The sequence below is a fragment of the Elgaria multicarinata genome, chromosome 2 (assembly GCF_023053635.1).
Source record: "Elgaria multicarinata webbii isolate HBS135686 ecotype San Diego chromosome 2, rElgMul1.1.pri, whole genome shotgun sequence".
Classification (NCBI taxonomy): Eukaryota; Metazoa; Chordata; class Lepidosauria; order Squamata; family Anguidae; genus Elgaria; species Elgaria multicarinata.
This window is the reverse complement of record NC_086172.1, coordinates 49,031,031-49,048,053: the sequence shown is the minus strand read 5'-3', so window position 1 is coordinate 49,048,053 and position 17,023 is coordinate 49,031,031. Positions and strand designations below refer to the sequence as shown.

Sequence of the window (17,023 nt, the reverse complement as noted above, 5' to 3'; positions counted from 1 at the left end):
TGTAGTTCCTGGACCTTGTTTTGGCCATGTCAAGAGGATGACAATGTATAGGATCTTGCAGTCCCACGGCCTCCCCTGACACAACCCCAGAACACTCCATTGCTGACCACACCACTATCAGACTTGTGAAGGCAGTGGAACTTTCCACCCCTTCACCACAACAGCTTCCACCTGTGGCAATGGAGGATCACAACCTCCAATGGCCACCCTGCCCCCAGGGAGCACAGGGTCATTCCTTTAATTACTCATGCCTTGGTAATTAACACCTTCCTCACCTTTCTTACAGAGATAGATAGTGCTGAAAACATTTAAAGAATTAATACCGAAAACAGATCCCATCAAATACAGACAACTAGAAAAGGTTCAGAATTGTTAAAGCAGAGGTGGGCAGCCTCCAGATTATGGGTAGAATTTAGCCCTCCAGACCTCCCCATCTGGTCCATTGAGGCCCCTGCCACAGTACCTCTCTGAAGCCCCCGCCCCTTGGAGACGGGTGAGAGAAGCACTCCATTGAGACCAGCCATTGGAAAAGGCAAGGGGCAATTATAGGCAAAGGACTGAATTATAGGACTGAGTTAGGAGCCACCATCTCAAGGCCTCTGGAGCCCCTTGAAATGGTGGTTCCCAAAGGCTCCACTTGCCCCTCACCTTTCCTACAAAGCTGGATCAATCAGGAATCACTGCCTGAGGATGCCAGGAGCCCCTTGAAATGGCAGCTTCTTGTTCACCACTGTGGCAGCAGGGACGAGGGAGGTGCTCTGGCAGCGTGTATGTGTGTATAAGAGAGATGCCCCCCGACATGCTGCCATGAGGCGCCCCGGCATGCTTTTTCATAGTCAATGTAGCCTTTGGGGTGAAAAAGGTTCCATTCCCCTTAATTAAAGAAATAAAACAAATCTATCAAATTATATTAAGATAGAAAATTCCACTTAGATTCAGTGGAAATCCTTCAAGAGAGGCAGAAGAGGAATTTTGACCCCAACTGGATGCCTTTGCTACCAACCGGCAAGGATTCTTTATTGCTTCTGTCATAGTATGGATGAATGGTGAAACTGGTTTTTCAACAAAAGATCCAAAACCCAGCTGAAAGTTACTTGTAAGTTTAGACATTTCTTTTGACAGGGTAGAACCCAATTCCTTTATAGTACGCAGATCGTCAATCATGGAAGCTGAAAGATCCATGAGGTAGTAGAGGTCAACTGGATAATCTTCAGTCTGACGAACATTGATCTGTATTGTTTCTTCATTTCCTGGTGAAGCCACAGGGGAAATAGAAAACAAATGAACACAGCCGTGGTTAGAGAATGAAAAAGGGAAATGCTGTATCGACTGAATCAGTTTATTCTTGATGCTACACCATATTATTTTGAGGCCAAAGTAGACCTTGTCTCTATTACCAGCCCTTTCAATATACTAGACTAATGGTCAAGTGAAGATAGTGAAAAATAGGTTTGCGACAACAATCAGACTAGTGTCAGATCTACGCCTAGCAGGATATGACACTTTGAAAATGGTTTGAAAGCTGTATATGGAGTGCGTCCTGGGCCCAAACAGTTGTCAGAACTGTTATAAACTGTTATAAAGCAGTAGTGTAGATCTTGCCTAGCATAAGAAACAACACACTAAATGTTGGAATGTCTGACTCGTTGCAAATTGGGGATTTTAATCCTCAGTTGTCAGGCTAGCCTTACTACAGGGCAGACAGTTTGGTCACCATAGGCCAGCCTACTGTGGGATCTTCAAAAGACTCTTCCCAGCCTCTGAAAAGGTCAGAGGCCAGGCTTCAACCAAACAGGAAGTGACAGTGACAGCGCAAAACACTGTCAAGCAAGATGCCCTCATAGCAACAACAGCCAATGTATATAGAAATAAAGAAAGAACTGAGGGTGTACGCTGCACAGTAAGCTTTGGGCCACCTCAGAACATATACCCACACCTCCAGGAAAGGGTCCCCCCCCATGATCTCATAAAGTAACTTCTATCCCAGTGCTTTGTTCTTGTACAAGCTATTATTATACACACTGCTCCCTGCCAATAATAGAAAATGGGAACTAGGGCTGTGTATCCCAGAATAAACTTTCGCCACTACAAATCACACATTCACGCTTTCAGGAGAGAGTCCTCTAGAAGATGACATGGAATTGCATCTAGCCCAATGCTTGTTTTGAATGAAAGACACTTTTAGGCATTTGGGCAAAGTGATGGGCTGCTTGCTTATTTATTTATTTATTTATTTATTTATTTATTTCTATACCATCTAATAGTCGAAGCTCTCTGGGCAGTTCAGAAAAATCAGAACCACAAGGACCAGCATAAAATATAAAATATGGATGCTTAAAATCACAATATAAAAGTACAACCAGAAAAAAAATCAAGCAGCAATGCAGAGGTTTAAAATACATATTTAAATCAGCAGAGCGAAAAGACTAGGCAGTTAAAATGCTAAAATATTGGGAAAATAAGAAGGTTTTCACCTGCTGATCTACACCAAGCAGGATATAACATTTTTAAAACAGTATGAAAACTGTATATGTAATGTGTTCTGGGCCTGAACAGTTGTCATAACCATTATAAACCGTTATAAGCAGTAGTGTAGATCCTGCCCTTGTGTCAAAAGGAGTACACCGTACGTGTACTGCAATACGTTATACGTGGGGTTGCCTTTGAAAATGGTCCGGAAACTTCAGCTGGTACAAAACAGGTGGTTCGTCTGTCCAGTTAGGTGATGTTCACCCTGTTCTGGATGGGGTTGCACTCCCCCTAAAGGATCAAGTTCATAGTTTGGGGGTGCTCTTGGATCCAGAACTGTCACTTGAGGCACAGGTGAACTCAGTGGCAAAGAGCACCTTTTATCAACGTAAGCTGATATACCAACTGCGCCCTTATCTGGCCAGAGATAGCCTAGCTACAGTTATCCATGCTCTGATAACCTCTCGTCTGGATTATTGCAATGCACTACATGAGGGGCTGCCTTTGAAAATGGTCCAGAAATTTCAGCTGGTACAAAACAGGGCAGCCCGTTTACTAACAGGATCTGGCCAACAAGACTATATCATGCCAGTCCAGGTCTGGGCCTGATTCAAAATGCTGGTATTAACACTCAAAGCCCTAAACGGCTTGGGGCCAGGCTATCTGAAGAAACACCTCCTCCCATATGTACCTGCCCAGACCCTAAGGTCATCCTCAGGGGTCCGTGAGCCACTGCCAAAGGAAGTGAGGCAGGTGGCTACCAGGAGGAGGGCCTTCTCTACTGTGGCACCCCGGCTGTGGAATATGCTCCTTAAAGAGGTTCGCCTGGCACCTACTCTTTTAGACGCCAGGTGAAGACCTTTTTATTTTCTCAGCATTTTAACAATCTTTCAAATTAATTTTAACCTTGCTGTTTTAAATTTGTATTTTAAATCGGTATTAATTTCTGCATTGCTGCTTGATTTTATCCTGGCTGTGTTTTTATATTGTATTTTATATTATGCTTTTATATTGTTTGTTTTATATTTTGAAAGGTTTCTATGGCTTTAATTTTTGTAAACTGCCCCTAGAGCTTCGGCTGTTGGGTGGTATAAAACTGAAATAAATAAATAAATAAATAAATAAATAAATAAATAAATAAATGCCAGGCGAACCTCTCTAGGAGCTCATTCCACAGCTGGGGTGCCACAGCAGAAAAGGCCCTCTTCCTTGTAGCCACTTGCCTCATTTCTTTTGGCAGGGGCTCACAGAAAAGAATCCCTGAAGATGATTTTAAGGTCTGGGCAGGTACGTATAGGAGCAGGTGAACCTTCAGATAACTTGGCCCCAAGCTGTTTAGGGCCTTGAATGTTAATACCAGAACTTTGAACCAGGCCCAGACATGGACTGTCAGCCATTGCAGCTGGAAAAGTACTGGTGTACTGTGAACTCATTGGCCAGTCCCTGTTAACAACCTTGGTGACCTATTTTGGACCAGCTGAAATTTCTGGACCGCTTTCAAAGGCAGCCTCACTTGTCATGCATTGCAGTAATCCAGACAAGAGGTTATCAGAACATGGATAACTGTAGCTAGGCTATGTCTGTCCAGATAAAGGCATAGTTGGTATATCAGGAATTGCATACCTTCAGTTCCTTAAACATTTCTACTCACATTGGCTAATCTTGTTATGCCCAAAGCATTTGGCTAGATACAACTCTAAGACAGAAGATAGTGTCTATTAACACCAACAGGTTTTAATGCTAATGTTTTTAAAGGACATTTACAAGATTAGTCTTGGAAGGGTTAGAGAATGGGTGGGCTACATGTAGCCTGCAAACATCATGTGATCCTCCTTGGCCATTTTGCAGCCTTCCTCCACAGCTGAATTTGTACCACAGTGGTGGCAGTGGGGGAAAAGGTGTGCTTACCTTAAAACAAGGTTCATGTGGAGCGCACATCTTATCAGAATGCCCTCTCCCAACCTGAACCTACCCGGACACTATGATCAACCTCTGAGGCCTTCCTCTGAGTGCCACCTCCAAGGGAGTCACATGATCCCCGCAACCCTTGTTTCAAAATAACCTGTTTTTTGCCACTGCACCACCCAAGGTCACTGACAAATTTGGCAGCATGGGCGGCTGGGGTGTAAGTTCTGGGGGGAAATTGGCCTCTGGACCCCACTGGATTAGAGGGGATTCCCCCCACAATTACTGTGCTGATAACAAAGAGACACAAATGAGCCTAATAAATGTTTGTTTAAATGTTTGAAAAGCGAGTTTGCAACAACAGGACCCATTTCAAGTTCAACTCCATGAGGTATGAACAAACAAAACTATGATCAAAGCTACAAAAGAAAAGAGGTATATTTATGAAGTATGTAACTTACCTGGCCGCAGTGCAACAGTTAGCTTTTGAGGAGAAATCTGTGTAACCTCTAACTTGCTTTTCTGTGCCCCTTCACTGAAGAGCTTGTTTTTATGGATTACAACTTTAGAAATGGGAAATTCAATTAAATCCATCTGGCATCCTTTGGAAATCAGCTTTTCAGGAGTATCACACCTTATATGAATTTTAGATGGGTCAGTAAAATTCTACAAAAAAAGGAAGAGCAGAAAAACGGAAGGTAATTGTGGCACAGTACAACGTGTGTTAATGAAGGGTACATTGCTATGCATGTTTACACAGAAATAAGTCTGAAAACTCCCAGCATTCCCCAGCCAGCCATGCTTAGGGACTTATTTTTGTCTAAACGTGCATAGGTTGTACCCTAAGTAGAATGCAGTGACTGTAGGGGTAATGTATTATAACGTGTATTTATAATTGTCCTATTCCATACATTAGTTGCTTTCTACTGCACCTTTCAGCAATGAGGATTATGTTAATTGAACAGATAAATCAACACAATACAGCCAGTGTTTATAATCCCATAGTGATACACCCTTTTGTCTGTCCTATTAAATCTTTCACAAATACTTTCAGCACTATAGAATTTAATACACATGACAGAGCAAAGACCTTGTGAAGAGTGGATCTTTTCCCACAACATGAAGTGTACATCTAGTTCTCAAGATGTGGCTAGCTTCTGATGGCCAGAAACTGAAAGTGGAGAACTAACAATAAGTCACTGAAGAATAATCTTGTACGGACAGCATTTTGATGCATCACAGCTAAAGACGAAATAGACAGAAATCTAAGCCGGTGTGCCATTCCAAATGACTGTTGTATATCCAGCCCCTTATATACAGAAAGTCATGTTTACCTGAGGGCTAGTTTTGTAATAAGTTTATAAATCATTTCTCTCCCTCCCTCTGTCTCTTATAAAACCATTGTGGAGAAATATTTTTACTTTCTGTTATATCTATCTCTATTAAAGTTTTATAAGACTGATCTCTTTCAGCGGGCCTACCCAGTCGAATTTTAAGCTGTCTGGCTATTATTTTAATAATGTATTAGTTTTATATGTTTTTAATCAGTTTTATGTATTTTATAGTATTTTTATATTCAATGTTGTTCCCTGCCTCAATCCAGAGGGAGAAATTATTATTATTATTATTATTATTATTATTATTATTATTGTGGCAGAATTCCAAAACAAAGAAAAGGAGAGATTACTGAGTGCAAATAAAATCAAGCCTGTACCAATGATAGGTGAGATGATGGTTTCTAGCTTTAAACTTAGACTCTGAGTGAACCATATTGGTTGCACTGTTAGAAATTCTCCCCCACCCCATAAATTACCTTAGAATGAGCCATCTGTTCTATTAGGTCTTGGGTCTAGCTATAGTAGAGTGACCAGATACAAAAGAGGGCAGTCCTCCTACAGCTTTAGCTGTTGTGATGAAGGGGGAATTTCACCAGGTGTTGCATGCATACAAAGGACACCTGCTGAAATTCCCTTTTCTATACAACTGTTAAAGATACAGGAGCCCTGTTCTCCTTTTCATAGGACCACCCTAACATTGCCCCAACCCACTGATGTAATTCCACATGCTCTTTTTTATATATGGTAGCTGAGGTAATAACAGCATAGTTATTATATCAACAGAGATAAGATTTGCCATTGAATTAGAAACATTACCATAGTTTCTGCTCTGAGAATGCAACACAATACTATTAACAATATAATACTATTAACAATATAGACTTTGCAAAGCTTCCTTCATCAATATAATTTCTTTCAAACAGAGTTGCTATAATGTGTATTTCCACTAAAACCAAATTTTGGTAATGGATATATGCGAAATGGGAAATTGGCTTATTTTCAATTTAGCAATCAAGCTTTCACAGAAGAACCTGGTACTATGAAAAGCTTAAAAGATGGAAACATATGATCATCTCTGGCAAAACACTTTCTATACGCTGACTTTACAAAAAAGATGCTTAACCACATAAGCCCATACTTTAGGGATGCTTAGACTGAGTATTTTAGGCCTACCAACCGTGGAGGCTCTTGTAGACAAAATAATAAAATGTAAGGAGCATATTAAGAAAAAGAATACAAACACCAACATTAGCATAATGCCTTTATTGGGATTAACCTAAAGTAACAAATTATTCACAGAACTTTTCCTCAGGTGCTAAATATTAATAAAACAAAAGACATTTCCAGTTAAGGGCATGGTGGAAGCCGCCTTTGCTGGTCTAAATATGGCTTATGATGCTGCATTCTGAAAAGGGAGTGACATCAACATGGCACTTCCAACATGTAATGTTGCTCTGTGGCCAATCTGGGGCCATCCCCAGGGGTGAAGCCTAGTGCAAGGCAAACAGTCATTGGTTGCCTTCCACCAGGAAGAAGGTGGGGGTGGCCCCAGGACCTTGATGGCCACCCAGAAACCCTGCGCTCACTCCTCTGCATGGGGATTACCCAAAACCACCCTGGGATAAGTGTGGGGGATTGAGGAGGGAGGTGGTGCCAACCAGTCACCATAAAGATACTCCCTCTGTTTCTCCCACCCCTTTGCTTTCCCCATCAGGTACTTTCTTAGAATGCTACCCAATACAATGGAAAGCAAATATGGTAGTTCCCTTAAATGGGACTTTGGGATTTATCAACAGATTCCGAACAATGCAACACTGAGCAATGCACAGGCCATAATTTCTTCAATGGGATTTTTTTTTTAATACAAAGAACAATTTCAAAAATGGTTTTCTCTAGCTGCTATATGTGTTGTGAAAACAATGTCTGATGTAGTTACTTAGAAACTGTCAGTCAAAGCCAAAGGTACTAATTTTCTGCAATTCTGAGCACGCACAGTTCCACACAGAACCCAGTATCTGGCACAATATTTATATCCCTCACAAACGCAGCCTTCACTTCAAAGGAAAAGGAGGAGGAGCATTAAGTCAAAGCACATTGAATTCCTTTGATTTCAGTGCAGGAGAGTTAAGCATATGCTTATATGTCCCCATCAAAGTGAACGGGACTGAAAAGTGCTTAGTGGTGGCTGGATCATGCCGGACATTTCTAACTACTTCGTCGTGGAGACACAATTGAAAACACACAGACTGTCCAATCAAAAGATCCTTACACAAATCAGCCTTCCCCATCCTGGTACTTCCCCGGATGTGTTGGATTACAACTTCCATCATCCCCAGCCAGGGTGCCCAATGCCCAGGGCAGATGGGGATGATGGGAGTTGTATTTTCAACTAGGAATGTACTGATTGTGTAAAATCCATTCTGTCTACGTTCATGGATTGTTAGGTGTCTTTTGTTCCATTGTCCATTCATCTATGGAATCTGATTTTTTGTTTGTTTTAGTTTCAGAATTTGTGCAAATTTGCAGTTGCGAAAATGTACAAATCCCCCCCAAATGCACATTTTCACACTTCAGCCTATGGGGGAAATACACATTTTGGGCTCTTCTTTATATTTTCTACTACTAAATTTGCACAAAATTCGGGGAATTTAGAAAATATCCCGCAAATCTGCGGAATCCTCCCAACTAGGGAAAACAGGTCTGCTGTGGAGTCTACTGATCAGATTCATAATCTGAACTCATTTGATTCTGTTGCGGATTTCTCCAACATCCCTAGTCTCAATAAATCTTGAGGGCACTACGTTGGGGGAAGGCTGCTTGAATGAATGGGGATCAGATTCAGAACCTATGACTGGCTATCATTTGCCCTTGCTTGATCAGGCCACCATTCTTCTATCATCTGACTTCTGTAGTTCCATGTTCCTTCTACTAGGACTCTAATTATATCATCCCAGCTCCTAACTATCTGTCTCTGTTTCATATCATTTCTCCATCTCTCTACTTCTGTCATCATATTTCTTTTTGCCAAAACCCTTTAAATGTTGCAAAATCTAAAAAAACCCGTACAGATTGACCAATCTTTTGGAAAACATTTTAAAATTATTCTAGTTGTGGCTGGATTGTAGAGACACAAGTGAAAGCTTGCATAGTGTACATGGTTTATTCTAGCCTGGAATAATAATAATAATAATAATAATAATAATAATAATAATAATAATGCTGCATCCCAAATGGGCTTTGGAGTTACACTTCTCAAGCAGCGACCCACCCCCATTCTATAAATCAAACTATTTTTGAAACATCTGAACAACCTGTTTGTGAGGTGGTGGAGGGGTGAGGGTTGAGAAACAGCTATTCAAAAAGTAAAAGAAGCCACATTTTTCATAGGGTGTACTCAATTCCTTAGGCTCTAAAGTAGATCTTTTGATCAAGCCTCTGAATTACTTTTCTCATGGCGGGGTTTAGATTGGAGCAAAGAGTCCAGAGTATGGACAAACCTTGTCATAACTGCCTCAACTATTTGCATTTCTTTAAAAAGTTTGAGATAATCCACTTTACCTCTTGAAAACACCAGCCACAGTGTGGTCCAGCAAGCAAACATTCTTCACAGTTCACTGCACTCCCTGGATCACAATTTCCTATATTTGAAACCAGGAAAGTATAATAGATTAGCGCATGGTTTAATGATTCCAGGTACAAAATGTTCCAGACACTGTTCCAACTTCTCAGAAGAGAGTCTGTGAGCATAACCAGTTCCACTTGTCTATTAAAAGTCTTTGGCTATTCAGTACTGTGACCAAAAGTGCTATGAAAATGTAAATTACAATCATTATTAAACAAAGTCCTGTTAAAGCATTATTTTAACTGGAATATTCAGCCTTCCCCAAGATTATCATTGACATAAAGTGAGTATTTACTGACGTCTTTGTACTAACCATTAATTCTATTTCATGTATATAGTATCTAACCCTTTCCTGATGCATCCATATCATCAACTCTGTATCAGAATCACAGATGTGTTGTATATTCTTACACTTCATATTTGTAAAGTTAAACAGCCTGTAGGTTTGTGGCCCATACATATCCTAAATATAGTCACAGGGATAAAACACATACACCTGGTTGTCGGGTAGAAAGGTACAGCTGTGTGTACAGCAGCAGCAGCTTATTAAAGTAAAAACAGTTTAGAAGAGAACAGTGTGAAACATGTTTTCAAAATGTAACTCATCACCTGTGAGACTTACCTTGTACATTCTTATTTCTTTGCAGAAACAGGAAAAAGACGCAAAGCAATTCAATCCCCATTCGCTTTCAGTTCTGGCTGCACGTACAAAACATATCAAACATTAACTATGTCCAGTGTGTTGAGATCAGTGCAGAAATTTTCAGAAGTCATTAATTCTTCCTGTGTATGTATTAAGCTTTTCAGATTTTAGAAGAAACCTCCTAAATTACCGGGACATTTTACTGATATAAACAAAGCAAAATAAGTAGTAACTTGTAGGTGGACGGCAGGCTGTGCACAAGGTAACCAGCGTGGATATGGAATGTTATCTTACTTCCTTGTTTGCCTTATAAGGAAGACAGGTATAAAGACAGAAGGTGGGGAAATTCATACAGGTACAGTGCTGGATTGTTTTTGTTTTTTTTTAATCCACAGACTCAGTCTTACAGAGCTCAAGAGAGGTACAGTAAACTCTAGAACATAAGAGTTTTGTAATTCTTATACAGCCCTGATAACTTTTTAAAAATAATTACTCAGTATAGTTGCTGAATGATATAATTATGTGAGTAAAGTACCTGGAGTGGTGGAAAAATCCCATGCTTTCTAACTTCCTTGTTGAGTATGAACCTTCTAAAATGAATTCTGAAAAGGAGGAAAATAGTTATATGCTATTGTGTAATCCTAATCTGAGACATAGATATATAAATTAATAAATCACATTTCTATACTGACCAATAACCAAAGCTTTCTGGGTAGTTCACAAAAATTAAAGCCATAAAATACAATATCATAAAAACATAATAATGAAAAACCTTTAGAAAGTTTAATGAAGAATAAAACCAGAGAAAGAACCAGAGTAAAAGCTAGAAGCAGAGTAAAAATCTAAAAATACAACACATTTAAAAACAAAATTGAAGTGCTAAGAAGCCATGGGTGGTGAGAAACGTCTTTTAGTAAAAAAAATATATCAAAAATCAGGGGACCCTATTTGAACAGGGCATTCCACAACTGAGGTGCCCCTGCTGAAGACAGCCTGTCCTTAGTAGACACCTGCTTTACCTCATTGTATGTATCGGGGGGGGGGGGGACTTGGAGGAGAGCCTCTGAAGTAGGTATTGAGGTCTGGGACAGATATATATGGGAAGAGATTCAGGTAACCTGTCCCTAAACTGGTTAAACTTGTAAATCATGTAGATTTTTTTTTAGGAATAATATATCGGGCTATATTCAAAGTAGGTGACTAAAAAGTAAAAATTATTATGGATTTCTACTAAATGCCAGTTTGTTGTAATGCATTTTTAAATCTAACTAATGGAAAAGACATACATTAGCTTGGAAGCTTGCTGAAATGTTGGCTGGCTGACGCCCTTTGCACACCTACATCCTGCAGCATGGGAACCATTTTTCCTTAGCGTGATCCTATGGGGTTTGTGTGTAAAAAATTCAACCATATGAGAAGGACTGATTGTGTTGATTTCCCCCACCTGACTGGTACTTTCCTTTATTTATTTAAAAATAGTTCTATACTACCGATCATGTACAACATACTGAGGCAGTTTATAAAACTTCAGTTACAATGCAAATATAAATTCAGTTAAAACAATCGTTATACAACCCCCTCCCGATAAAACTAGTGCCATCAATTTAAATCATCATCATCAAAAAGCAGGTTAGTGATAGAATTAGCACATGTTTAATTTTGTGGGAGTGTATTCCAGAGAGTAAGGCCTTAGCTAGATGGGGCTTTATCCCAGGGTGAACCCCGGGATCATCCCTGTGCATCCACATGATGCACAGGGGATCCTGGGATCAGGGAGGGATGATTCCTCCCTTGCCCCGGGATAGAGCCCTACACTTTGGGCCCGGTTTTCCCATGGTCTCGGGCTGAGCCTGAGACCGTGGAACATGTGGCCCATTGCCATGGGTTGACCCCGCTGCACCCATTGAGGGGTAGGGTGGGGGGAGCGGGGAAATTAAATTATTTTTTAAAAAAACCTTACCTTTCGGCGCTTGTGCACTCCTGTTGTTTAAAAAAAAAATTAAAATGATGGGTGCGATGCCTCTCCTCCTGAGGTCGGCGCGCCTCATGTGTAAATGGAGGAGGGATCTCACGATAATCACATCGCAGGATCTTCCCTCCTCCATTGCGGAATAAAAGGTAGGTCTAGCTAAGGCCATTGTGCCATCATGGAAACAAACCCTCTTCATGGTTATCGCCAGATGGACGTGTGCAAAATGTGACACAACCACAAAGGTTGGTTGAGGAAGATCCCTTCCCTCCTGTGATTATGATATTTAGACACATATGCACACACACCAGCAACATGTGAGATCAAAACACATTTATACACACGTGTTAAATGTGTGTGAAAGAAGACTGAATGTGGGTTGAACTGGGGCACATAGTGACAAAACTGTGTGATTGTTTCATATTGTGTCCAAAGCTCAATTGGTTAAGGCTCATGAACATTTGATATATCACAGCAATTCATTATCCAAATTTGTGGTGTCATGCAACAATTAGAATTTGGGACACGTGGTCAACCAATGACATCATTGCTTAAAATAAATGACATATAAATGCAGTTCATGAGGATTATGTGCAGTTTTACAGTTCGATTTTGTAGCAAAGAAGGTAAAGATAAAAAAATATGTTTACAGACATCAGAAAATAAATCCAGATTAGCCACCCCTTTTGCCACCGGGAGTGTCATCAGAAGAGCATTTTATCGCACCCTCGTTTTTGGTCACTCATGGCTTTTCGCGGGTCCTTTTGACAATGCTGTCGGCCTCCTGCTCCTTCTAGTCTTCTTTCGGCCACAAAACAAGACCCCGGTAAATCTGACTCTTTTTGGAAGTGAAACATGCTACTATTTCCTGCTGTGTGCAGGAAAAGCAGCATGACAAAAACGCCCACTGAATGGGCCACATGGTCATAGTTTACTTCCTTTCTTCCCCATGTGAAGAAAGAGGATGTATCATGGGACAGAAGCAGGGGGGAAAGGGACAGTAGGGAAACACTATCCACACACATCTGATGATGCTCAGTATTATAAAGATCAGTTGGTATAGTCTTTAGGCCTTTGGTAAATATGGACTAGCTATTTGATAATATTTTTCATACAGTCATTCCATGTGCAGAATTGAACTGGGAGCTTATGTCCCCGCCAATTCCTTTCCGTTCCACAAATTCCATCCCACAAATGGAAGGTCCAACCAATTCAGCTGTGCAAGCAGGACCCACCGCTTACCCAAGGGAGCTTTAGTGCTCCCTAGGGACAGCCCTGAAATGAACGGGAATGCTTGTTTCTAGAAGGAAGCAGGTCAGCAGAGTTCCCTTGCGTGAAGCACTAAATCACGATTGCGCAAAGGAATGGCAGGGCATAAGAGAACTGGCAAGGGCGTAAGCACCTTGTTGGATTCTGCCCACAGTTTATAATGAGCAACTGCCCCCAATACATTACAGAATTCAAAGAAATTCACAATTGAAGTTAATGCTGGGCCAGCTGACCTAAAATCCTCAGCTGGTGCCAGATTACATTTTTCAAATGCAGATTGAAGATGGCATTCAGATGGCAGTTGTGTTTGCTCTGCTGTCCTTTGACCCCTACTCCAGCATTCCACAAGTGTCCAAACAACCTGGGGCTTCCCATTCTTGTGAGCGAATGGGAAGCCCCAGCCCCAATGACCATGGAAACTGCTGGATCAAGGTGCGGGAGTGAAACTTACCACAAACTATTGCATTGTACCGTGTGTTGTCTGTTGGACTTCGATGTCTGGATTCATGATGGCTTTCTGTACACTTGTAGTTTGTGTTTTCTATTGTATTTGCGTCACTCTGGCACCCTGTCTAAAAATCCACGTTGTTCTGAGAAAAGCAGAAAAAGGCTGCCTGGAATAAGAGAGAGGCTCCCAGAGTGGGGCTAGTACTTGATTACCTATGTGTGTGTCCTCTACTGATGAAATTATAGGGAGTTACCCATCCACATGAAATTACAGGCACGTTCAAATGCTTACCTGACTATCAAGGGGCTGTCTACATGCGATCAAAGTCCAGCAATGACTGTGAATCTGCGCCACGTCAGTTGTATGATACAGCCACAGATTCACAGGCACCATGGGGCATTCCAGCAAAGCCGTGCATAACAAATGTCAGGGACTTACCTCAACTTTTTCAGTGGAGTGAGGCCAACATGGTTCCTCCACCTTCTGACCTCACTCCACGGCCAATCTGGGGGGCAGTCCTGGTGGAAGGCGACCCGAGATTGGTTGCTGGAAACCAGGAATGGAGGCTCCAGTACACATATGACCACTGGAAACCCCACGCTCCCTTGGTGTCAAGATTACCCAACGTCATCCCTGGTAAGTAAAACCGTGGGGTTTGGGGAGAAGATGGCGCTAACTCGGCACCATGAAGACAGCTCCCTGGCCACCGTCCAATCCAGACAATCCATAAGAGTATCTTTAAATTGGCCAGCCCAGAACCTTGGTGGGAAACATGGGCCAGCCCAGAACCTTGATAGGAAACATGAGTCAATATGGTGTAGTGGCTAAAGTGTTGGACTGGGAGTCGGGAGATCTGGGCTAAGGTTCAGGACACCACAGCCCAGGAAGGGGGGCGAGTAAGCACCTGTCATTTGCTGTTCCATCGTTTGCTGTTTCCACCGAAATGATGGGAACAGCAGCAAACAAGTAAGATGTCAGCATCTTAACTGGGATGAGCATGCCGAGATCGGTTGAGATCAGGATTGCTTTCTTCTTTCTGCAATAAGGAAATCTTGCTTCCTGTTGTTCCCTGCTGCACCCTTGGGTGCTGCCCTCTAGCACCTAGCCCTTCTGATTTGACAGGAACTGGTTATTGCAATCAGCAAGAACTGTCTGGGTTCACACTCTGGTAATGAAACTCTCATTTACCAGGACATCTCCCATTAATTTTATGTAGCTGATAAAACTTTATTTCTCCTGACATTTCAGTGAAATTACTAATTATAAGTATCACTTGGGGGCAACATTTGCATAGTTACTGAAAATATGTGGCATACTGTTTGCAAAATAGATTCAATCAATCTTGTAACCCAGCTCACAGATAGGAGTGGCAGTTCCTAGAAAAGGAGTGTCTTACCATCTCGGATTTTTCACACTCTTAAAAAAGCTTTCCATAAAGCCCACAGCATGTGCCATCTCTCTCTTTCTCTTTCTCTCTCTCCATCTCTGTATGTTGTGCAAGAGCATGGACACTTTTTTGTGCTGGATAAAGCCTTAGCTATCCAGTCTGTGCAAATGGAAGGTTCTCTGTGTTTACTACTCAGATTCTCTGACCATTCAGTCACAGGGGTCGCTATCGCATTGTCTTCTCTTCATTTTCAGTGTCAATTGTAGGGTCACCACCTTGGCCTCTCTGTCCATGTCCCACAGATAGAGGGGACGTGCGTCAAGATGCTGGAGAAGATTATTTATTATTTATTTTTGTGAACAGCCCAGAGAGCTTCGGCTGTGGAGCAGAATAGAAATGTAATAAATGAAATGAAAATTATTATCACTAAAGGTGTTTTTGCCCAACATTTCGAGATATGTTCTCTCTCTCTGGATCTATGGTGAAAGCTTTCAGGTTTGTCACCCTTTGGCCCTGTGCCTTTAAGAGCAGCTTAATCAGTAGCATCAATGGGTGATAGTGGTCATCCCCATGGCTTGAAAAGCTTCCCCATCTGATTTATGCAAATCATGCTGCTGTTAAAGGCACAAGACCTGGCCAGAACATGGACAGCCCATCCCTCTTACAACTCGGAGACTTTACAGCCTGTCGGCAACGCCATGAATATAACATTGTTTATGCCTATAATATATTTAGAGGTTTTCACAGGGAAGCACAAAGGGCAGCCAATATGTGATTGTTCTTCAGTTCCTCAGGTATACCTGTCCCTCTGGGCAGCTCACTGATTCTACACATAGGAGTGATTTTTTTGTCATAACTCACTATACTCTTGACAGTGCTTCTCACTTTTGATAGCTGAGGAAAACTATTTTCCTAGACAGAAAACAGAAACAGAAAATTGGGAGGGGGCATACTTCACTCTTATATCTAAAAATATTTTACTTGTAATAATAATATTTATTTCTTATTTGCCTCTCCCTTTGGATCGCAGTGTGGAACAACATTAATTCAACAATACAATATAAATCAAATGCATGAAACAAATTAGGAGAGCATATAAAACCAATACAATATTAAAATAACCATCAGGGCACCTTAAAATTCTTAGGTTTAAAATTCATCTGGGTAGGCCTTGCCAGAAGAGACTTATAAGAATTACCCACCCCCTTGGAGAAGTCAGTTTTGCTTCAGTCATACCTTGGGGCCCGTCTATACGTTGTCTTTGCCCTGGGATGGCTCCGAATCCACTCTGCATTGGTTATATGATGCAGCTGCTGATTTGGAGCCACCCCGAAGCCAAAGCCAAAGATGCAAAGCAGAAAAATCAGGGATTTGCCCCCAATTTTCCTTCCTGAATGAGGCCAGCACAGCTCTTCCCCATCTGTCCTCACTTGGGCACTGCTCTGGGAGGTGTTCCTAGGTGGAAGGTGACCTGCCATTGGTTGCCAGAAGTCACGGGAGATGGAGAGGGTGGGCCTGGTGAGCCTAATGGCCATCAGAAATCCCGCTTTGAATAACTTGATGCCACCTTGCACCAGCGAAGCTGCAGGGTTGGGCAGCGGAGTGGCACCAACTTGGTGCAGTGAAGACAGTCCTGTTTCTCATCCTCTGTTGGGTTGCACAAGCCTTTAATTATTTCATTAATTTGTTTTTTCTGGCAACCTATAAATTTCACAATATGATTTGGGAATTGTTGGCCTATGTACTATGTAAGCATGTTGAAGGCAAAACAGACTGTGTGGTGTAGTTGTTAGAGAATTAGACTGGGACTCGGGAGTTCCAGATCCTATTCGCCACCTTGCCATAAAGCTCAATGAGTGACTTTGGTCCAGTGATCGACTCTCAGCCTAACTACCTAACAGGGTTGTAGTGAGGATAGAATGGAGATGAGAGAGGAGGAGGTGGCTTAGTTTCCTTGCAAGAGGAAAACAGGTG

General features: G+C 41.6%; 1 protein-coding gene across 1 annotated transcript in view; it reads right to left on the bottom strand.

The window, feature by feature from the left end:
• The window catches only part of ITGB6 (integrin subunit beta 6), a 52,730-nt gene extending 36,764 nt beyond the window's left edge, over nucleotides 1-15,966 (bottom strand). The window contains exons 1-6 of the mRNA XM_063116467.1: nucleotides 15,850-15,966; nucleotides 10,512-10,578; nucleotides 9,956-10,032; nucleotides 9,270-9,349; nucleotides 4,836-5,040; nucleotides 1,004-1,250 (exon numbers count right to left, since the gene is read on the bottom strand). Of these exons, the coding sequence (XP_062972537.1) occupies nucleotides 1,004-1,250; nucleotides 4,836-5,040; nucleotides 9,270-9,349; nucleotides 9,956-10,016 (593 nt within the window). The 5' untranslated portion in view covers nucleotides 10,017-10,032; nucleotides 10,512-10,578; nucleotides 15,850-15,966. The remainder of the gene's footprint in view (nucleotides 1-1,003; nucleotides 1,251-4,835; nucleotides 5,041-9,269; nucleotides 9,350-9,955; nucleotides 10,033-10,511; nucleotides 10,579-15,849) is intronic.
• Nucleotides 15,967-17,023: the final 1,057 nt, after the last annotated feature.